We start from the raw sequence: 23,695 nt of genomic DNA, 5'->3' as shown, positions 1-23,695 counted from the left end.
ATTGACAACTTCCAGGAAAATAGAAATCCCTGCTTTTATGTCCTAAAATATTATAAAGTGGGATTAAAGCTGAATTTTTAATCCTTCTTTTCCTACTTTATTTAAAATGTGTAGTAGCCTTCTTTTAATGTTGCAGCAATAGTTTGTAGCCCTGAAATAAATGTGCTGACCATGAGAGCTGGAGTGGTGCATGGCTGACTGGAGAACTTCCTTCACATCTCATCTCCAGGACACTGTCCCCATACCAGTGTCAGCAGCAACCTCTCCAGTCCCCCAGGTGGTGCAGAAAAAGCCTAAAACTCTCTGTTTTCATCACACACACAGGGCTGTTTCAATGGAAAACTTGAGCCGCTGATATTTCCATAGGGATCGGCTTAGATCCACGATAACACTTCTCAAGGACTTACGTCTTCAGTTTTCTTAGCTATTTTCTGCAACTCCCTAAACAAAAATATCTCTGCTCCAAATTCAGAAAGGTCACTGTCTTCAACCACAAATTTAATTAATAGCTATCCCCTTCTACAGACTTTTTCATTCCCCTCTTTAGTTAATTTTAACCCAGTGTCCCACATTAGGAGCCTGTATTTTCCACTTGAGGGAGTAGATGCTCGAAGGAGTGGCCCCAGGGAAGCTCAGCTCAGCAAGAGATCACCAGTGGGAGCCAGGGTTATGCACAGCATTACACCGTGGAAAGCTTCCCATCTCCTGTTTCAGACAAAATGTCTACAAAAACAATACTACTACTTTGCTAAATTCCTGCATTCTGCAGATGGGAAGCTCAATTTCTACAGGGAAAGCCAGGCTGTTTTGGGGCAGCTCACGGCGCTCTGTCTTTTTGCTGCTGCTGCTAATTTTTGTGAGCACCATAGAATACAGTAGAAAATTGAAACTGTGTGAAAGATCAACAAATCAGTGTAGAATGTCAGGCAGCAACATCTGTTAACTTTGGCTCTATCTCATATCCTCCTGACCCCCTCCATCCCAGCCACAAGTCTCCTGTTTTGTGAGAGCTCCGAGTGATAGGGACTTGGAGGGGAGGGATGTGGAAATGTCTCGCTGCTTCTCAGTGGTCTGAAGGGCTTGCAAAAGTACCATCTGGAGTGAAAGCTTAATGTTTGTGTCTTTCTGTATTTTTAGTTATGAAACAAATGGGAATTTGCTGAATGAATTAATTGTATTGCTCTGTAAAAGTCTATCTTGAGAGCCATTATATATGGGAGCTTACAGAGCCTGTGGAGAGAAAGGAAAGTGGCTTCCCTTTCTAATTAGGGCTTTCAGGAAATCATTGATTACAGAATCAAGTAGGGTTGTTCAGAGACATTTGTTTGATAGTACTTCAGATAAATGAAATTAGTGCTTAATAATAATTTTGCTAGTGACACTGGAAGCAGCTGTACTCTCTAATGGTAAACTTGCCCTGAATAAAATTTCCCCCCTTCCTTCTTCTCCAAACAATTACAGCTGATGAAACACCACTTCCAATCTGTAGGTCCCAGTAAAAAAAAATGTAAATCATGAAGAAGTGAGTGATAACAGTGAACAGTATGTTCTTAGTGGGAAGATGTTTGTCTGGACCAAGTTAATGCTTGTTCTTATATTGGATATAAAAAAAGTCAAAACAAAACCTTGACCCATATGCCTTACGTAGAAATATTTACTTTTTTTTTTTTTTCCTTTTTTTTCTCCCTTTTTCTCAACAGGGTCAGCATATTTCATTAGCTCCCATTCAGAAGTTAGAGGAAACTTTGTATGAATATCAGCCTCTGCAAGTGGAGACATATGGACCACAAGTTCCAGAGCCTGAAATGTTGGGAAGGCTGGGGTAAGTAAATCAGCGCATTTTAATTCCCATTTCCTGGCATTATAGCTGGTATTGTTACCATCCTCAGATTGCCAGGGATCTTTTTTTTATTTTTATTTTTTATTTTAGGGATCTTAACGAAATATTAGACTTCCTGCCCAACCAACATTTTGTTTGGGTGGATAAGCTGAAGTTTTTGGTCCTCTTGCCTTTATAGATCTATTGAGAGCTGGACTGGATTGCATTAGTGTTTTTAAGGTTGTCCTTGGCAGTCATAGTGAAGTAGCTGTTCATTTTCAGTTGCACGGTATTAAAAAATAAATAAATAAAAATCTGGGGCTTAATTTACCCAGCTGTAAGCCAGTAAAAATATTAAAGTTGGGCTGTTTGCCATGGAAAAGGGTAGATTTACTTGTCGGCTGCTGTCTACAGGCAAACTGTGTTTGTGAGAAATGAAGCACAGAGCTTAACTTTGTCAAAAAATATAATGCAGGGTTGGTCCAGCAGCTTGGCGGCATCGTGGTGTGCAGCCAGGTTTGGAGGGGAGCTTGGGAGCCTTCTGTGCCTGGGAAAGGGAGGTTAGGAAGTCCAAAAGTGATGTGTCTGCTCTCTAGAGATGTGTTTGTAGCTTAAATACCACCTGAAAACTGTAGTTACTGGAGGAGTGTCACTCAGCTCATCATGGCCTGACCCACAAGGTCATCAGCACTTCCAGTGCCTGGAAAACTGTGTGGCAGAATGAATGTGCAGGCTGGCAAGGCAAGAAAGAGTTTGAAAAATAACAGTTTATGTTTGGCTGTGCAAACTGGGAAAACTGAAGCCACAAAGTGCTGAAGAAAGTTGAGGCAATTTAGCGTGCAGTTTCAGAGACCACTGAAATCCAAACAGGAATCCCATCCAGTTCACTGGCATGGGAGAAGTTGTCTCTCATCCAGGAAATGACAGAGGTAGGTAGATTTAGTAAGGTAAATAAGCAACCTAATGGTGCTTCAGAAAACTGAAGGCTGTCTGGAATTGAGGCTGTCTCCATTTTTACTGTTTCTGTGTTCTCCTGATCTGGTATCAAGCTTCTGTGACCAAGTATTAATTAGGAGTTTAAACTTGGGCAGAGCCTGGTTCAGCCTTCACCACCTGTTTGGATGGAGCACAGCTGTGAGGGACCTCCAGTGTGAGGAGGGCTTGGAGGCCCCCTCAGCCTCGTCAGAAACAAGAAAAAGATGGCTTGTGCAGGGAGGATTCCCTTTGCCCAATGAGTGCTGGTGTCCAAATCCATCAGGAGCACTGTCACTGTGTCCATTGCATGCAGTGGAACTGGTTCTGAGGCAGCCCAACACTCTGCAGAACAAAACCCTTTAAACCCTGCAGTTGTGTTGCAGCATCCACGTGGGAGTGGATTCAGAGCAGGGTTTGCTAACAGTGCCTGGTCTTTCCTTGGAGACACATTTAAATGTGCCATTTTCCTCCTGTGAGCAGGAACGGCCGGGCTTGTTGGGCTTGGCTCTGGAGGTGCTGCAGGAGCTGAGGGCTGCGGGGTGGCTGCGGCAGCAAGGGGAGCTCGCGGCTGGCTGGGTGGGTTGGTGGTGCCCACCAGAAGAGAGTTCTTCTGAGTCCCGAGGCTGTTTGCCATTCCAAAACAAATACATCCATGCTGTGGCTTCCCAGCCAGTACAGCTCTAACCCTATTCCATGGGGTGTCTGAAATACCTTAAACCGTGCAGGGCCGTTGCTTTATATATTTGTGTTTCTGTGTTTATATGAACTCATGCGCATTTCCTGTTGATGATGAATGCTTAACTAATGTGCCTCTGTCCCTGCTTTGGGGCTTTTCAGGCAGCTGCATACAGCTGCCTGGCTCAGGCAGAAGAGCTGGGCACAATGTAAACCTCTCCAGCTAAAGATTTTTAGTTTCCTGTTCATTTGCACTTATTAAAGGCCAGGCTGGATGGGGCTTGGAGCCACCTGGCCTAGTGGGTGGCATCCCTACCCATGGCAGGGGGGTTAGAACTACATGGTCTTTAAGGTCCCTTCTAACCCAAACCATTCTATGATTCTGAATATATTTAGTTGGTTTTATTTTTTCTTTTTTTTTTAAATTTTAGTTTCTCCCTCTTTTCATTTTCCTGTTAATAACTTCGTAACCTGGTATTTATTGCTTCTAAATAATTCCCTGAAATGTGCAGGCTGTTGTCTGAGTTTCTGGAGCCAGAACTATTGCAAAGACAATGGTCAACCTCATGACTTTGAATTCACTTCAGGGAGCATAATTTTTTGACCTTTTTTTCTTAAAGATATGGTTTTTATATCTTCAAAACACTGAGTAGAAAGTGTTTTTTGAATATTCCTTAACCTCCTGATTTCTGCAAGACGTGTTTTGGGTTTCAGCATTTTTTTCTTTTTCTTCGTGAGTTGCTGTAATGAAGGACACAGCTGGCAAGAAGGTTTTAGCAAAGAGCAAGAAAAAGGATGAATAGTTAGGGGTCATGTAGAACATTCGTAAGGAATCTTTTCTAATTGAAAAAAATGTTTTTTAAGGTTACTTGTATTATTTGCTTATTAGGCTTTTCAAAAAACTTCATGAGCAGACCATAAACTTGATTTTGCATTTTTCCACTTCTCTTCTGTGTGGAGTTTGCATATTTTGCAAAACAGGAAATTTATGTTCAAATTGTTCTTACCGATTTGTTTTCAGTTTCCCTTGGGGATGTAAATTTTCTTATTTTTTCTTAAGTACTGCAGAAAAGCATTTACATCCTTATGCATTTTTTGTTGGGGTGTTGGAAATCTGAGAATAACAAAGATTTAGATGATTTTTTTTTTTTTTTGCCAAAACAAGTGATTGATATAATGTGTAAGGGTTTGTATTTAGCTCCCCATGAAGGTCACTTTGGTTGTTCAGACTCGAGGACCAGCTCATGCCTGTCTCAGCTGTCAGAAACGTGACTTGGAAAAGGGGAGAGGATGTGTGAGAGCATCTCCCAAACATGTGGTGCTGCCGTTGGAGGAAAATGGGGTTTTGGATGACTGGAACATGCCCATCCTGGGGGGCAGCTTCTGCAGCTGCCTGTCCCTCCCCGAAGACAAACAGCCCTGGGTCTGTGTGGCGTTGTCACTGCTCTCAGTTACCAAAGTGCTCGGTGACATGGGATGGGAAATGGTTTCTGCATGGAGCTGAGAGGAACCTATTGATGTATTTGGAGAGAGATCCCTGCCTTATCAAGGGCTCTACTGGCACTTCTGCTGTCACCACAAACTGTTTGTTTGGACTGAAATGGGAAGTGTCACCTTTTGGTTCAAATTGGAGCAAATCTGTTGAGTTGCCTTTTGTGTGGCTGCAAGAGAACATGAGGAGCACCTGGATGCTCGGGCACTTGCTGCCAGTTTTTGGACATTTTCTTAGATGGGCAAAAAAGGCTTGTCTCTCTTAATTTTATTTTTTTATTCTTCCTAATGTTTTAGCTGAGCATGCTGAATTTGTGTGGTTGGAGGTCTGCATTTTTCTTACTGGAAAACAAAAGAAATGAAAAATATAACAAACTGACATGCCAAGTAGAGAAAGAATAACCCAGGATGGGGATGGAAAGTAGTTGCTTTAAAAATGTATGTTTGATATGTAGTTTTGATTCTAAAGGAAAAACAAAACAAAAAAAAGCCCCTGAGGATCTAAATGATGTTTTTTTTTGGAGGTCCTGAAGAATGTAAAGACATTCCTGGCAGTAATTGTAAGTCTGTCTAACAGGAGTGGCCACACAGCGGCCACCAAGTTTTACAGCTGTGAAGAGCCATACACAAGCTACTTAAAAACTGACTATAAATTGAAAATCTGCTTATGTGATTAGCATTTCGGGTAAAGATATGCAAGCTTCATGACTCAAGGATTAGAAACAGTCTCTTGTAATCCAAAGTGGATCATACTCAATACAATGCCAGTTGTATCCTCATCATTCTCATAAAATAGAGATAATTTACAAGTCAGGTGAAAAATTTTTCTTTGCAGCAGACCTTGTAATCAAGTCAAGCCTGGGCTGCTTAAAATAAAATTTGTTTGTCTACTTAGCTTTGGAGAGATACAGCCTGAATATATATATATATATATATATATATATGTATATATATGTATGTATGTGTATATAAAAAATCAGTTTTGCTCCAAAAATATTTTCTTTGGGGAAAACTGTGACTTCCCTTTGATCTATCAACTTGTTTTCATGTAAAACCACATTGTTAGGAGCACCCTGATAAATGTTTTGTTTAAATAAGATGCAGAAAATGAAGCTCAATAGTGAACAGTACTCTAATGAGGATAGGTAATATACTTTGATAAATTAAAAGGTAAATCTTAACAGAATGTCATTTTAAGAGTTGAGGGGCTAAGTAGTGAAGAAGAGTGGGAATGTTGTGAAAATCTGTACATACAATGAACATGTTTTAGCCCACTGCTTTTTCTTATGAACAACTGAATTGGTTCATTCCTTTTTTCCTAGTGAAGGACAGTTCAGGCATTTTAAATTTCGCATTAAGATGAGGTTGGGTTTCATATCTGTTAGAAGCTTTGTTAGTGTTTAATTTTTAACCTTCACTTCAAGTGGAAAATTTCTGCATATTTCTTTGTTGTACAGTGTTGTAGTGTAATTTGAAACACATGTAGAGTTCTGGCACTTAATCTAGAAATGACTAGTGTAACTTCTTTGCTGTCAGTCATTGCGATTTTTTTTTTTAAAGTGAGGCAATAGTCAGGATAGTCTCCAAACTATTCTTACAGCATAGCTGAGCTGGTCTTTGGCTGGATTAGCTTCTGCTAGAACCCTGTCAGTGTCTGTGTAGGGTTTGAGGCAGTGAAATAACTGAGAATTGATTTTGAATGGGTGACAGGACCACTGGGCTTTAAAAGTCATAGCAGGTGATTTTTCACATCTGCTCTGTCACTGGGGTATGCAGATATTTCTTGAATCTTGGAAAAGGAGAAAAGCCACAAATGAAGGGCTGATTTGATCTGCTTTGGCCTGTTGGTTTTGAACACTGAATTCATTCTGCTCCTTTTAATGGAATCTAGTCTCTCAATAAGCTCAGTAGTCAGAGTCAAAAGATTGACTAAGAGCAAGGGAAGCTTGTCTTACTTTGGAGGGCACATAGAGGGCTGCACTCCTTGCAGGAATTCTCTTGGCTACCAAGGCATATGGTCTGAATTTCCCAGAGTCTCCTGTTGCAGGGCCTGATTCTCAGTAGAGATTTGTCTGCTGCAAAGCGTTTTGCATTGGATATCTAATGAATGAGAATTGGCAGGTAAGGAGTGATTATTGCTTTAAAGACTCAGCTACGTTTCCATACAGCCTTTTATTTTTTGTTCATTTGATCATGAATAATTGAATAAAAACCTGTGGGTGGCAAAACAAGTACTGTGTGGGTGCCCTTTTTTGGAATTGTGAATATGGCTAAGTGTTCTGTCTCAGGGCAGGAGGGAACAGGGCAACAGAACTGCCTGTAAGCCATCTTAACCTGGTTTGATATAGAAACTGTCTGGTATTGCTGTAGACTTCCACAGAAATACTACAGCCTTCATTTGAGGATTTTGGAAGGACGCAAATTTAATATAGGGGAGGTAGATTAGCACCAATTTTTCCAGCTGAATGAAAATCAAGGAGTGCAGCCTTCAGTAAGTCTGAAATCTTACTGTTTAAGGAATCAGCTTTCTGGCAAAACAGTCTATGAGCATTTCAAACGACACCCCGCAGAATATGGTGTTTTGCATGGAGCTCTTCTGTCAAGGTCATTAGCAATTGAATATATTAAAATTGGACTGCTTATGAAATGGAGAGTTTTACTTCCTGCCCGCCCACCTGCGGGTATAGTGTGGGTTCTGTAACTGTAAAAGGTCTCAGGAGGGTTATAAAAGCAGAGAATATGGAAAATATATAAAGAAACAAAGAAGGAAGCCTGCATATACCACGCAGTTTCTTATATGTAAAGCTGGCTGTAGCTGTGTGTGTACCACTAAATTAACCTCAAAAGCTGGCCCTGACAGCAGAATGTCCATGGTGATTGTTTTTGTTGGCGTTTGGCTTCAAAATTAACTCATCGATCTAACATGAGTCTCTGTGCTCGGAATACCGGTCTGGTGATGTTTTTTTACTTTTTCATGCAATCATGGAAAAAATATGTTTCTGCTCGAAGCAGTTGTCAAACAAGCTTCTTTCATCGACAATCAGACACAGGGCAGCTGAGTAAGGCTGTTTAGTCTAGAATAAATACTCGTGAGATTACAAGGTCGCTGTAGGAAATGTAATTATACCATTTATTCCAGAATAGTCTTTCTGTAGTGTGGGCTTGCCGAACGCTAAATCATACATTTATTAAAATACTTACAATATGAAGATGGAAAAAAAAATAAAAATCAGAGTCTTAATGCATTTTGTCTGCAAACTGCTATGGGAGCAAGCAGTAAATATTTAAAATTGCTTCAAAAAATCAGTTTGGTAATATTTGCTTTATTATTGAGAATTTGTAGGAGGCAAACCCTGAGTTGTCACTGCAGGTGTGGAGGCAGTGCTGCTAAGTGGGCAGCTGAAAGGTGTCAGGCAAAGCTGTCTGCTGATGGATTATAATGTGTCAGGAGGCATCCAGCAATTGTGTGGGCCAAATGCCCTATTTTCCGTGCTCTTTGTATCTCAGCAAATCAAAGCCTTGTTACTACCAGCCACTTAAAAAGACCTGATTGTCTGTGACAGTTCTTATCTGTTATTGAAAGCCCTTCTTTGCTTTCATCCTTCCCTCCATCCCCTGCATTGCTATTGCTGCTGATGTCTGGTTCTCTTGTGACCTTGTATGTCCACAGGCTTTCCTCCTTAGCTGCTGGATTTTGGTAGAAGTTTTAGGACTTCTGTTGCATCTCTGAAATTACATGGTGAATTTGAGATCAGTGGGTTTTGTGCCCAATATTTTGCTTTTCTTTCCATTTTTCCTCCCTTGCTTCTCCTGCACTCCATCATGTTGCCCTTTTTGAGTATTTCTCTGGCTCCTCAGCCAGATGGATAATTGCACTGGGAATCATGTGGCTGCCACAAGAAAAACAATATGTTTTGCACGTGCAGGAGACATCTGTCCTGATTATCTCTCACTTCAATAACAGCAGGGCCTCAGTTTTTGTAGTTCTTCCTGGGACAGAGCCCCGAGATGCTTTCTTTAAGCCCAGTGTTAGGGTACAGAGGCAGGAACACAGCCATGGGGAGCAAAGTCTGCCTGATGGAGCGTATGGGAGCTCATGGAAGCGCATTGCTGAGCTCCTCCTCCTCATCAACATCTGGGCATTGCTCCTGCTCTCTGCTTGGCTGTCAGGAGAGATGGCACAACAAGGACTTGCTCATGGCAGTCTAAGAAAACCCTGGCATTTTCTCCTGAAGGGTCTATTTGGATATAGTAATCTTAAACTATTTGGTCTCGGATGTTGTTGGAATAGAAAGGTGATGAGCATCTTATTTGAATTTGCCTTCTGAAGCATTTGCAAAAATTCATTGCAATAAAAATTCAGAAAGGAAGTGTGGAAAGAGGGAGAGGCTTCCTAAGCCCTTCAACACTGTTTTAATTACGCAAAATGAAAATATTTAGCCAGAGACAGCCAGCAAAATAGACCCATAAAGAGGAAAAGAAAGCCAGAAATGATGCATCATCTTGACTCTGACACCAATACGGTTGTAAAGCAGCATTCTGAATGAAAATTCTGTTCAGGTATCAAATGGCAGAAAAGATGAGTTATGCGTTTCCTTAAACAGCAGAAGGAAGCATGGGGGGGGGTGTCTTGCTTGAAGCTTTCTGCAGCTTTTGAAGCAGTAGTTTCTGACTCTTTAACCCCCTTCAGACAGCTTTGCTGAAGGAGTCTCTAATGCTTAAAGCTTCTCTGAAGAGTGCTTAGTGGTAGGAATGAGGGGTCTCTTCCTGCAGGAGCAGGTCAGTTGCCAAAGTCAGTAATTCCATTGATAAACTTTATCCTCTGTATGTAACTGCTCTCAATCCTGATTATGATGGATGACATGATTTTTAAGGGTTGGGCTGGCAGTCTCTGTTTTCTTACTTTTATACTGACCCTCTGGTCCCTCAGATTAGATCACACTGGAGGGAAAAGTGGAGCCAGAGAACTTTTCTTAAGAGGTAATGGTATCCCATCACAGGTGTGTTCACTTCTGTATTTTTCCCAGTTTCCTTAAAAAAAAACAAAACCCAAAACATCCAAGTCTTCCATGCCCATAAGAATTGGAGTTTCTGGCTCCTTCCATTCCAGCAGTTTGTGCATCTGCCCCTGATGGCTGTCACACTTGGTAGAAGAGCAGAGATTTTAGGGGTAACTGAGACCAGAGTTGCTGTATTGAAGAGGAAGTGGTTGGATATGGAGGGGGGACCCCAAAAGTACCTTGACTGAAATTCTTTGGATCTTTAAAATTGGAAAATGTCCAAGGACAAGTTAAAGGTTATTATCTCAGGTGCCTTTTGAAGTTAGAGACTGATATATGTTGTGTCAAGGGGGAAAAATACATAATATGGGTTTCCTATCATGCCTTATAGCTATTTCTGATTTGTTTTTTGTTAGTAGTGCTGCTTACAGGGGGTTGAGGAAAGTACCCACAATTAAAATGGTTGGCTGGAGATTATGTACACACATTTAGGAACCAATTTCATGGCTTTGGTTTTAAAGCCTTGCTAGTATTATTTGAAAACTGTTCTAGGTAAACAAGGCATGTAGCGCCAGGCTTCCAGAAAGAATTGGGTTGTTCACTTCTGCCTGTTCCAAATTGAAGCATTTGAGTTTGGCTGTGTTTCTAATAACAAAGCAGAGGTTTGAACATACTGGGACTTCACAGCTGAACTATTGCTCGGGCTTGAAGGTAACGCCACCATATTTTTGTTTCTTTAACTGGTATTAAATGTGAAATCATAAATCCTTTTCAGAGGGAGAGGAGAAGAGGAGATGGTTTTCATTTGGCATAATTTCCTGTGAGACGTGGTTCTAAACAAGGCCCATATTTACACACGACAATACAGTTTAACTTGTACTGGTATATCCAGCACGTTTTAAAATTGTTTAGCCAGCCCCAGGTATTAAATAGCTTCACAATAAATGTGTTTAATAAAAGTAGATGAAGTTTGAAATAATTTTTTAATAATTTTACAGTAGAAACACCAGTTAAATCAACCCCACTGCAGTAATAAATGTCACAAAAACAATTAATTATAGTTGCTTGCCACTGCAAAATCAATTGTGTAACTGTTCTTCTGAAACTGACTTTTACATTACTAAATCCTAAACACTACACTTCTGTAACTTGTCAGAATCAGGTTTTGGTTAATAGATATTTTCAGTGATGTAATGGGAACTTCTGGCATGGAGTCAGAATATAATGGACTGTGATTAATGTTTTAATAAGCACTTTTCTTCTACTTATGATGCAGCAGTGAAATGGTTTCCTGCTTAGATTGATAGAAAAGCAGGTGTGCGTACATACTTTTTTCTTTCGGTAGGAATAAGTTTTTCAATGCTTCTGCTTGAAAATATTTAATGTTTTTCCTTGAGTCAAACACTGCTGATTTGGGCGTTTCAGTTTGTTTGTTTTAAATACAGCTATTGTTGATATTTGTCAGCTGAAAGTGGAGGATGCCATGGAAACCTTTTCAGTACTTGAAGTAATTGCTTTGTGAAAAAGGAAACTCATTAGTTTAAAAAATAGTTTTGATATATTGACATTTTCTTCAGTGAAAGGATTTGTTTAAAATAGTGTTGGAGTAATTTGAAAGTGTGCAAGAACAAATATAGTGTTGAAAATACTAGCAGGTTAGATTTATTATGGAGGTTGATGTAATACACTTGCTATATCATGCTTGGTTAGTTTCATCTGGGAAGTGGTTGTGTTATTCTGTATTTTATGTATTTCTTTTTTTAAAAAAAATTAAATAAATAAAAAGGTATTTTAGTCACTGCTTTTAATGACCCATCAATCCAGATTTTTTACAGGTATAGCTTGTTTTGTTTAGGGATCAAGTCAGCTCTTGCCCTCGTGGTGTTTCTTCTAAGATGATGCTAATGGTGAGCAAATTCTTCAGACTCTTTAACATCCTAATGATATCTGGTGATGGTTGTGCACTTGGTCTCCACTATTCCTCTGCAGAGGAATATACATGCATAGAAAAATTATATATATAAAACCAGAGAGCATGAGAACTGCCTTCTGTGGAAAACACAGTAGCTTCTTTTCTTTCCTTCTCTGTCCTTGTAGACTTGATAGGGACAATGGATATACCTGTGATGAGGAGAGAGAAGAGGGTGAAACCTGTAGAACAAGGAGGTCCCATGTCTTGCTGGCATCATTCCAGTAGCCTGGAGTCCAGGCACCTCTGCTCTCCACTTCTGAAAGCTGGGTGAGCCTTTCTGGAAAGATGGAAAAGGTCCTGGCTCCAGTGCAGCGCTTTTCTCTCGTCTCTGGAATCTGTTGACATTAGTTGAGATTCAAGATAATAGTTTCTCCATCTCTTTGTTCTTTCCTCTAAACCTGGGAATCTTACTGACTCCTCTGTTCTCAGGAGCATCGACCCATGCTGCAATTTTTCCATCAACTTTGGAAAAAATGCCGATATCAGCATACTTGTGTTTTTAATATTTATTGAGAATTTACCAAGCAGCCTCTATACCTTGGGTTTGTGCCAGCCCTCTCTACTGGGGTGGTGTCTGCCTTGCATAGAGAAGGTTACTTATGGTTTCCTTTATTTGCTACTGTTGCATTTGTCTAGTTCTCCCTTAAAAAGATGCAGGAGGTGAGTGCTGGCTGCTATCTTTATTTTCTGACTCTCTTCCAGAATTCATGAGGAAATGCTCCTGAATAAAGCCAAAAAAATTCTACACCTCTTCTCCCCTTCCTGTCATTAGAAGGTTCTCTCTCTCTCTCTCTTCCCCCTCTTTTCACATTTAGGCCCTGATGGATTGGGCAGACTTCTTGCTCTGTGGTCATTGATTCTACTAATTGTCAAAAACTATTCCAGAAACGAGAGAGAAGAGATTTTGCACTCTGAGGCCATCTCAAAACTTGGAAGCATAAAGGCTCTGCTGTTCCAGACTCTCTTCAGCACACAGTTTAGTTTGGAATGAAAAGTCCTACAGATACAGAGTCTGCAAACAATCTGAAATATGGAAACTATATATTGCCTTTTTATTTTTTCCCTTGTTCTGTGATGTAGGTGCATCCTGCTCTTTTTCTCCCCAGATGCAAGGCAAGTATTGTTGGGAAGGTGAGAGTGCAGTGGTGAGTTTGTTTTCAGGAGTCTGCTGTGACTGAGCAGTGTCTTGCCTTGAGCAGTTTGGGCCATAGGATCCTTCTTGATCTTTTGTCTAAGAGCAGTTACTGAAGTTGTTATTTTTGTATTTTGCATTTATTACCTCTCCTTTTTTCTCACCCAGAAGTGCTCTATAGATTTTTTAGGTCTGCTGTATTTACTCAATTTATTGAGGCTTTGGAAAAGCTTGGACTAGCAGAAGAACATACAAAATTGGTGCTGTCCAGTTCTAGAAACATCAGTGCAATGACAGTGTCATAACACACCCTGGAGATGACAGCAAGGACAGCTCAGTGCAGCTCCTGCCTCACCATTTTCACAAGTTCTCACAGTTAACACCTCCAGACTCCTTCCCTGCCTTCTCCAAAGAGCTCTAGGAAGTCACATATTTCATGACTAGTTTTTGGCTCTGGTGTCAAAACACTACTCTGAAAAATTCCCATTGAACTTGTTTGTGTGCTGAGGGTGGTAGGTTTAAAAATAAATAAAAGCTCCACGCAGGTCCAGTTCTGCTCCTAGCCCTGGCACCGGAATTTGTAGTGGCTTCAGTGGGAACAGATTAGACCTTACAGAAGTGCCTTTAATGTTCCTGCCCTTGGGCAGTCTGGGTGGATACTTTCTTTTGCAGCACAGAGGATGAACTGTGTGTGCTCACAGGTTCTTCCATATCATTGAGGAGTGTGCTCACATGGCTCAGGGATGTTTGCAAATGGAGCAAAGGAATGCAGCTACCTGTAGGACAGAGGATGGGCACTGGAGCCCTGTGCTGGTGCTGCAGGCTCTTCATCCCCTGAGTTCATGGACATTTGGCTTTTCTGGGAGCTGTTGGCTGCTGGTTGATTTTCCTGTATTTCGAAACAAAAGCTGAAAACTTGCCTGGAGCTCTCTGCTCAGATCAGCTGCCTATATGTACTGCAGCAGCAGGTTTTACAGGCTGTCTGCCCTGGGAATTGAAGACCAGAAAAAGAAAAGAAAATCAATGTATTTTCTTTTAATGCTCTTTTTATCTCCTTAGAAGACTATGAATGGGGCTAGCCAATAGATGGGATTTCAGTGCTCGTGTATGGGTCCATTTCACGCCTTCCTTCATGCACATGTGAAGTGTTTGGTTTTTTTTCTTCTTTCTCCCACTGGTGCTTTGGTTATCTGAAAAATAGAACTATCTGATTTGGCATATCAGCATGAGGGTTCTGGGAAGTATTTGCTGCTTCCAGTAGAGAGAGCCACGTAAACTGGAGTGGCTGGGTGGAGGTGATACTACAGTCTCCTGGTGTCTCCAAAGAGCAGTGCATCCTCTATTTTGGGCTGCTTTGAAGGATGTTATTTGCAACAAATCCCAGAGTTTTTGTTGACTCATGACTTATATTTTGGTTTTATTCAGCATTTTTTTTGTCCTTTGAGGGCTCCAGCAGCTGAAACAGCATCGTCTTACCACACGGCAGTTTCAGCTGAGCCTGGTGTTTGAAATGGCAACACTGCTAAATGTTTGTGACTTGTTTTTAGAACACCATTTCAGCTGCCAGTTTCCTTGAGAAAGCAAAAACAATATGAAAAGCAAGAAATACAAATAAAGGAGAGGCTTCAAATTACTTCTGATGTAAAAAAACCCAAAAACCAAACCAAAAAACATTAAGAAGACATGCTAAATTTAGTAGGATTTCTTGAATAGGAAAGTGACATCTAAATAAGCAGGCATTTTCCTTAATTCCCTTCACCTTTTCTCCAGCCTATACATATATTCATTGGTTAAATTCTCTCTTAATGAGCTGTTTCCAAGAAATTTGCTTTTCCTCTGATAAAAGGTTTGGGTGCTCCCAGAATAGCTGCCACATAGTGAGGGTAGATATAAGGGAGAATGAGAGCTCCCCAAAACTCTGCTTCCTGACAAAGTGGTGAAGAAACTGCTGTGGTACCATTAATTTTTCCAAGCAGAGGGGCACCAGAAGTAACTGCTTTGAGGGGAAGATCTGTGCACCCAGGGAAGCTGTTGTTTCTGCTGGAATTATTTTATTGATACATATATTTGTGCATGCCTGTGTGTGTATGCAGATATTGTTATGGATCATTTTATATTTACAATGTGGTAACTCCTTGCTGTTATTGCTCTTGTATTATTAGGTGTTCTGTAGGTCTGGCAGGGCAGTGATTTTTTTTCAGCAAGTGCAGCTGAAGCTCAGTGTTTTGCCCCAGAAAAGAAAAGGTAACACTCAGAGAACTCACTGCAGAAAACCAGGGTGAATTCTGAATTCCCCTGCTCGATACTACTTTGTGTCTGTACCCACCTCCTTACCTCCAGAAGAAAGCAGAGCTCAGGTTTTGTAAGCCACCATTATCTATGTTGTTTCTATTTCCATGTTTCCAGTGTTAATTAATTTGTGGTGCTGTGCTTGTGTGAACTGTTCGTAGCTCCTGGCTGTGTGACCTTTGCTATTAAGCCGTGTCTAGCTGGAAAAAGTCCATGTTAGTAAGTGCTACAGATTAGTCTGAATCATTTATCCATTTCCCCAGCCCCCTCAGATTTTTTTGACAGATGTACATTCTGCAATGGGTGAATTCTATATTTTCTTTCAAATTGTAGATGAAAGTTCTTGAGTATCACTAGGATAAAATGAGATCCCTGCAGGGAAAATACCTCTTTGGATGATGAATCCCCATTTGCATTTATTTCCTAAGGTCTATCAGTGTAAATCATGCTTAAATATTTTTTTTTTGCATAGCACCTATGAAAACTAATTTGAATATGGTACTTTAAAAAGCAAATTACTGCCAGTTTTTGTTGTAAAGCTAAAGGTGAGCGTGAGCTTTTCATTGGGGTGTGTTAGTTCTTGGGATAAAGCAATTTGAGATCAATATTGAATCAGTCCGTAGGTCAGTGTAGAATATTTTCAGTGGCAGTGCATTTAATATGTAATATATATATATATTAATTCTGATGCAGAAGGATAGCTAACTCAGAAAGATGAGGACACTTCCACAGGACTCCTCTGAAAGTATTACCAGATGATTTTCCCTGAAAAAATAGAATGTCTTCTGTACAAAAAACGAGGAGTTTGCATTGATACAGATTTAACCTCCATAAAGAGTTTCAGGAAAATCCTACAAAACTTGTGGGAAAGTTTGTGTGTGGGGTTCTATTTAAGATGCTTTTTGGGCAGCCCAGGCTCACGTGGGCTCCAGCCTGTGTTGGAGTAGCACAGAGGTGGTCTGGGAAGAGCCAGCTCTGCTTCCCGTGTGGTTTTTGCTCTTCCATTGCTCCAACTGGTAGAACCTTTGTAGTACAAGAAGTTCTCACTCACAAAGGGCATCAGGTTAGCCTTTAGTAGATTTATGTGCCATAATATTATTTAAGCCTTTGAAAACCTGCACAGCGCTCGCAAGGCAGATAATGCAGCACTTGTATGGGGCTACTTCAAAGTGAGCTCAAAGAGAGCTGGCCCTGCTGCTGAGAGATCAATACAGTCCTGTGCTCTCTGCCCTTCAATCACATCAACAGCCTGTCAGAGGTGAAGCACTGCTCCACCAGCTCAATACAAACATCAGCTTGATTCTGGCAGGAAAGAGATTTTATTGGAGCAAACCTCCTTTTTCAACAGAGCGTCTGAGTACCTTTGGTGTTTTACTTTAGAACAGGTCTGTGCCCAAATAGAAGTGATATTTTTTTTCTGTGATGTGCTCTTCATTGCTGCTCAGAGACATAAAACTGTGGAGCATAGGTCCACAGAGACCTTGATGTTGTTTCCCAGTTATGCATCCAGTTCCTGGCTGCCACCTGGGAGAGCTGCATTACTGGTCTGGCTGCTTTCAAGAGTTGATTACAAGGAAAGGCATTTCAGTAAAGAAGGCATTACCCACCACGCTGCTTTGTGTTCACGTTTTAACTGGAGAGCTGCATTAAGCACATTGTGTGTGTTACCCTTCTCTGCTGCCTTTAATTGCGAGGTTTATACATTGATGTACAGCAAATATTAAATTGGAGCTAATGGGAGATGGGTTTGAGCTATAATACCTATAAAATGTGATGAGATCTGGCAATTGACTTATGATGCCAAAGAGCAGCATGACATGCAATCTAGTGACATCACATTGAATGATGTTTCACAGAGCACTAATTTTTTATGTAGTCTTAAGAAAAAAAGGTTGGTTATAACACTCAATGCATAAACCTGTTAAAGGTTTTATGTTAAAGCAATGGCCCTTAATGTTTCTTACATTTCTTGTTACAGCAGGGAGCTTATATATCTTAATAGTATGAGAAATTAAGCAGTTCAAGAACACAGAGCAGGAAAAAGACTTGCTTTAATTTTCTACAGATGTTTCTGATGATTGAAGACTAAAGGAGTTTCATAATGAAATAGCAAATTGCATGAAAGAGGTTAAACTTCAGTACAAAGTTTGACTGTATTTTAATATTCCAGGGGAGTGTATACTAATAGAATAATCACTCACCTCTTGTCTTGCAGCTTTTGACTTGACATAGTCATGGAACTTCCCTTTAAAGCACAGTAATTTCTATATAAGCTGTTTGATCTGTCAAGTAGGTGTAGGAGCTTGTGTCAGACTTGAAGAAGGGAGCAGATTCAGCTGTGACAGATGATTCAAATACAGTGAAGTTAATTGACTTTGCCAGGGGAGAAAATTCTTCCTCCCAATTATGTCAAATGCCAGACAACGTTCCAGAGGCGTGGAGAGAAACATGCCTAAAGGACAATACTGACACTGCTTTTCTAGTAGGTGCTTGCTCAGCTTTATTTTTATTTTTAACTTTTTTATTATTTAAGCTTTCAGGGATAAAATAATAAAACCGACTAGCTCAAGTACCTCTTTGTTTGGGGATTCTCAGACCTCATAAATCCATTGCCCCTCTGTGGTCCTCTAGGATTTTCTGCCTAGGTTTTGTGGAGATAAAAACTTTCAGGAGACTTTGTGAAGCAGGGAAGTCCAGGGCTTCTTATTTTTCTGCCAATGTTAGGTGTTCTGCTTCTTTGGCTTTGTATTGGCATAATTTAAACTCTGTCAGAATCAACAGGTTTCTGTCACATTCTAAGATTTTAGTATTTGGAAGGCAGAGGAGAGGACTGGGCTTTTGACTTTGTTTGCTGGTCCCATGTCACACCTATAGCCTGTCTCATATATGAACCTCTGCAGTTTTGTGTTCCAGCACCACATGATTCTTTTACAAAAATTTCCTGTCAGTGGAGAAGGAGCCAGGGAGGCTGTCATGGTAGGGGTTATTGTTTGGAGCAATAAAACTCCCCTTTTCTCCACACTGACACCTTTTCCCCTCTCAGCCCCGTTTTTGGTTTTGGTTCATGGGTTTTTCCACTGCAACTCGTAACAAGTGTTACAAGAGATAATAAATAGAATAAATAATAAAAAGGGATTGATGTAGACAATGTTTTATTCTCTGTCACCTTCTTGTGAGGTTGTGATGGATGGCAGAGCACTGGTGGGCAGGTCATGCACAACCCTTCAGTTTTGTTTCACAGTGAAGGTAGAATCAGTTCAAATGTCCTTTTCTTTCGTGGCCCAAATCTACTATATATAACTGGCTTTCTTATGTCTCACTGTTCAGTAACTGTTACAGGTAAATCTGACAGTATTTATATTTTATGTGGCTGGGTTTTCTGGTTGTTTATTGCTGGGTTTTGCCTTACAAAAGTGCCTAGGAACAGAATTGCAAGCCCATCCCTAGACACTGTACAACAGTTCAGAGTTGTGTGGAGCAGTCCCTGCCTTGAGTGGAGGATGCCATCTTTAAAAGAAAAAAGTTAAATAATGTGCAATGGTAGCAAATTATCTCCCTTTTATTCTTCCTGCACTTGACACTCTTCCTGCTAAATGTGGCAATACTGTCAAAACTTCTCATTCTTTTGGCTTCTCCCTGTCAGTATAACTGTTCCAGACCTTTCAGTAGCCAAGAACTCTGTTCTGTTTGTGGGTTCCAAATTTTTACTCATCCTTGCATCTGCTTTTGTTGCCTTAAACCCCAGATACTTTCAGATTGACACAATATTGATCACAGTTGCATTTGGTTAAATCTGAGGTTAGTTTACATGACTCAGTGATGAAATTGCATGTGACACTTTTTTGGACATCGGGAATTCATTATCTTTAAAATTATTTTTTGAGAAACTTTATTCAGCCACTAAATATACTTTTATTAAAACAAGCCCTTAGTATGCATAATTGAGATTTGGAATCATGGTGTTTGTTTTTTCGCATTTCTTGGAGTGTGCTTTCAGTTTAGCTAAACTAAACACCATTCTATTTAGAGCATCATTTTAAGAATATTTTTTGTAATTCTGGCAGCAAATGCTGTGACATTATAATTATGCCATAAGCATTCAATGTTTATCCATCATAAACTGGCTGTAATCCCAGTTCTGGAATACAGCTTTCTTGTTGCTCTGGATTCTTCAAGTGAAGGGGCAATTTTGTCTGCAGAAATGATTTTTTTTAGGAAATCCACTATTTGGGTTAGTTACATACTAAAGCAGCTCAAAAAGAGAAGTCTGTCTCTCCCTCTAAAATCATAAATTATTTTTGAAGTTTTCTTGAAGAAAGTTCACTTTTAAGGACAAGTTGAACCAGCAGATACTGTTCAGAAACAGAATCAATTCTTGCATATATTAAAATAGTACACTCATTTAACCACCTAAATTAAACAATGGAAACTGGTGAAACCAATACAATCTAATATCATTAACAAACCTGTTATCTGTGGGTTTGGAAGCAAAGCAGGAGGCAGTGTTCACCCCAGGAGTCGATACTGGGACCAGCAGTTTCTTTCCTGCCTGGCTGTGAAGGAGTGCTCCCTCCTCAGCAGGTGTGCAGGTGAGGCACAGGCCAGAGGAGCAGCTCGTGCACCAGAAGGTTGTGCTGCCCTTCAGAGGAACCTCATCAGCCTGGAGAAACGGTGTCACAGCAGTCTGAGAGAAATGCAGGGTGCTGCACCTGGGCTGGGATAACCCCATGTGCCAGCACGGGCCGAGCTGCTGGGAAAGCAGCTCCTGGAGAAGGGCCTGGAGCAGCCCAGGGTGGCCAGGAGCCAGCAGCCTGTCCTTGTGGGGAAGAAAAGCCACCAGCTTCCTGGGCTGTGCCAGGCAGTGTCACCAGGAGGCAGAGGGAGGTGGTGGTGAGCTCTGCTCAGCACTGGTGAGGGACACAGACATGGACATGCTGGAGCAAGCAGGCATTGGGGTGTCAGTTGTGTGAGGTGAAGCTGAGGGAACCTTCCATCTGGAGAGGAAAAGGCTTGGGAGGACCTTGTTGATGTGTGTGTGGAGGGCAGGGAGTGAAGGAGACAGAGCCAGGCTCTCCTCAGTGATTCCCAGTGAGAGCACAAGATGTCAGGGACACAAATGGAAATACATGGAATTCCACTGGAATGCATTTACTGCAAGGGAGGTCAAACACTGGGATAGGTTGTCCAGGCAGTTGGTGGAGTGTTCCTCCTTGGAGATACTAAAACTTGACTGGACACAACCCTGAGCAACCTGCCTGAGCTGACCCTGCTGAGCAGGGAGGCTGGACCAGGTGGGCTCCCTATGTGCCTTCCAGCCTCAACCTTCTCAGTGTCACTGTCCTGCTCTGATTGCATGGCAAGGTGAGAAAATTTCACCAAATAATCTCAGCAAAAAGATATGTAAAAGGATATTTTTAGATAAAGATATTATTTATTTCAAAATGATGACTTCTACAGCAGAATCCACTAGGAAGTGTTTTGTTTGTCTGCAGGCTGCCTTCATAATCTCAGTTCCTCAGTTCCTTTTTCCAGAGGTCTCAGAGGTTGCTCCACCAGCTTCTAAAGTGGAGTGTTGGATGCTGAGGCTGGAGTTGCCATCAGATGAGGGCTTGGTGGCATGAAATCAGGGGAGCTGCATTGGTGTGAGACATGAGAGATGAGTGGTACAGCTGTGTCACCTGAGATTTCAGAGGTGATCGAGTGCTAAACTGCATTTCTGTTTGTGTATCCCCCTGTCAATTGTGTACTTCCAGCACTGAGTTTAAATACTGAAGTACAAAGATATATCTGCTCATAAAAGAGGAGCAAATTGTCAGTGTCCTGCTGGTCCCACTGGAATGGTCAGGCTCCTGGAGAAGGATGGCTGGGCTGGAGGGAGCAAGTCTGACCCAGTTCAGCTTTCCTTAGCTGTACTGTTAAACACCTTTCTCTAGCTCTTACTCAGGGCATGGTACTGAGCTTGGATAACACCAACCAGATAAAAATCCAATTGTCTGTAGCAAACATAGCAAACGGGCATCACTTTGTTGTAGCAAAGAGCAAAGTGTTTGTCGTGCCTTTGATCTCTAAAGTGCTCTGATGTGGTGAGGTCATCTTGAGGAAGCACTAACAGGCCTTTCCTTGAATTTTGTATTTAACTCAATGAAAAGGAAGAAGGGAAAATGGAATTGAATGTGTGCTTATTGTGATAATTAATTTCAGTCAACAATTAGCTTGCTTTTCAAAGTTCCTGCACAGGACTCGGTATTGGAATGGGACTTTGACAAATGACTTTATTAGTTTTCACTGAAAATTAATATGTCTGTCAGCTTTTCAGTGTGGGGCTCATTTTGCTCTCCAGATCAGTGAGACTGCTGGCTTTCCTTTCAAAACTAATTTTCTTTATCGGTGTATTTGCTTATGTATCTTTAATCCTTCCAGTTACTACTTTAGAAGATGTGGGAAGGGGAAGAATACTTGGTCCCTGAAGGTTCTGTGAACCAGTCACTGCTCGTATGAATGAAATATTTTCATACACCATAAAACTTTATCTCAAAGAAAGTCTTGAGAAGTAAAATAATGGTAAATGTTCTCTAGACTAACTCTTGCAAGGGCTAAATAGCCTGGCCTTGGTCCAGAAAGGCACTTAACAATGTGCTTAACTTTAAGCGCATTGAATATTCTTCCTGGCATGAGTGAAAAATCAATGAGGCTGCTCACATGCTTAAAATAAGACATGTGCTTAAGTGTCTTTCTGGACCTCAGCCAGAGCGTTCAGCCTGTGAGATGAGCTGAATTCTAACTGTGGGCAAAAGCCAGTAGTGTTTCATTTTGCTTGTCTTGTGCCTTTCTGAAGAATTCGTTGATATTGTCTGTGTTTATTTTAATTGGCCTCCATTTCCCATCTAAGCCCTACCAACTCCAAGGCTCAGGGAGTAAAATAGATGTGCAACTTAGGGCTGTCAAACAGCTTGTCAGGGGTAGTACTTAGACTGTATATATTGCTCTAGAGCAGAAACTGAACTTCAGAAAAGCTGGGAAAAGATGAGGTGAAGCATGATTGTTTTCTTTGGTAGCCAAGGTTTTAATATAGAGAGAAAATGAAGAGGAGAGAAGAGAAGGGCTGGTGACACGTCGCACCTTTTCAGTTAACATAGTTGCTTCTTAGGAAACATTAAAGAATGCGGACAGATGCATTAATAATCTGCTGGCAGTGGCTCTAGCCTTGGCAAGTTGGCTTTCCTACCTACTATTGATTTTTCTGACTCTCAGGCAGCAATTTGCAATGGGTGGTGTGATCCCTTACCCTCAAATTGGGCAGTGAGAGGAGTTGTCACGGCCAAAATAATTTTTACTTTCTAACCACCCTGTCCTGTTTCTTCAACAGCATCTTTTCCTGCTTAGATGACAATTTCCACTGCTGACAACTGTGAATGATAAAACATGCTATATTTAAACACAAACAGCCTCCATGGCTAGAGGTGCAAAATAACCCTCTACAATGCACTGAGCTCTGAGCTGGCACCAGCCACACTTGGGAAGGACCCCTCAAGTGCTGTAAGTCTGGGGTGTTACTGCTTGGCAAGTGGAAAAGCAGTGCAGCCATGGGCATCTCAGAGAAATCTTCAGTCAGCTCAAACTTACATGTCTAAGGAAACACAAGTGTCATTCTCCCCCTGCTGCCGTTTGGTTTTCTGCATTTAGACAGTGCTTGGCTTTCGCTTTCCCTCTGTGTGTTTGCAGCTTCCTCCTGACATCACCAGGGCAGGGACACTTCTTTGTTTCCTTACGTATTTGATTTATACAGAATGAGAGAGGAACTTAGAGGAGTTGAAAAGAGAGTGGCCAGAATAAAGGAAAATGGAGCATAGATGTTTTTTTAAAGGGTTAAATACGTAAATCTAGAAACAAGCAGTTGAATTTTGTATGTAGTTACAAAAGTATTCCTGAAAATGCATCTCCATGAGGGAGCAGCTGGCATTTTTATCAGATCTTTTCCACATTGAGTCTTGAGCAGTTTTGAATGAGTTTGTAGGTTGTTGATTTTCTTTCAGCTGCAGAAGTGTGTTTGCAGAAATGTATAGCACTCCAGGCTGGGTTTCAAGTTTGCTTCAAGGTAACTCACAGTGTATGTTTTCATTGTGTACTTGTCCTAGTGGCCATTTATTTATTTGAACAGTGAATTTCTTTTTAATAACATAAAAGCTTAATAGAATCCCCTGTCACATACAGAATTTCATCTGAATTGAGTACGATGTGATTGAACGTCCAGGTTTAAAAGAGGCATTCACATTCTGGCATAGCTTAAATGGTGAAATAATGTGCACTGGGGATATCAGAGCCAGAATTAGAACCGGAAGAGT

The 23,695-nt window shown here is 41.0% G+C and overlaps 1 protein-coding gene across 1 annotated transcript in view; it reads left to right on the top strand.

The window, feature by feature from the left end:
- Nucleotides 1–23,695, top strand: part of MNAT1 (MNAT1 component of CDK activating kinase) — a 116,873-nt gene that overhangs the window by 80,524 nt on the left and 12,654 nt on the right. Inside the window, exon 7 of the mRNA XM_005520046.3 lies at nucleotides 1,701–1,822. Within this exon, the coding sequence (XP_005520103.1) occupies nucleotides 1,701–1,822 (122 nt within the window). The remainder of the gene's footprint in view (nucleotides 1–1,700; nucleotides 1,823–23,695) is intronic.

Source organism: Pseudopodoces humilis, chromosome 7, assembly GCF_049639895.1.
Source record: "Pseudopodoces humilis isolate 2021_Gansu_Grassland_sample_001 chromosome 7, ASM4963989v1, whole genome shotgun sequence".
Taxonomy (NCBI): Eukaryota; Metazoa; Chordata; class Aves; order Passeriformes; family Paridae; genus Pseudopodoces; species Pseudopodoces humilis.
This window is presented reverse-complemented; position numbering and strand designations above follow the sequence as displayed.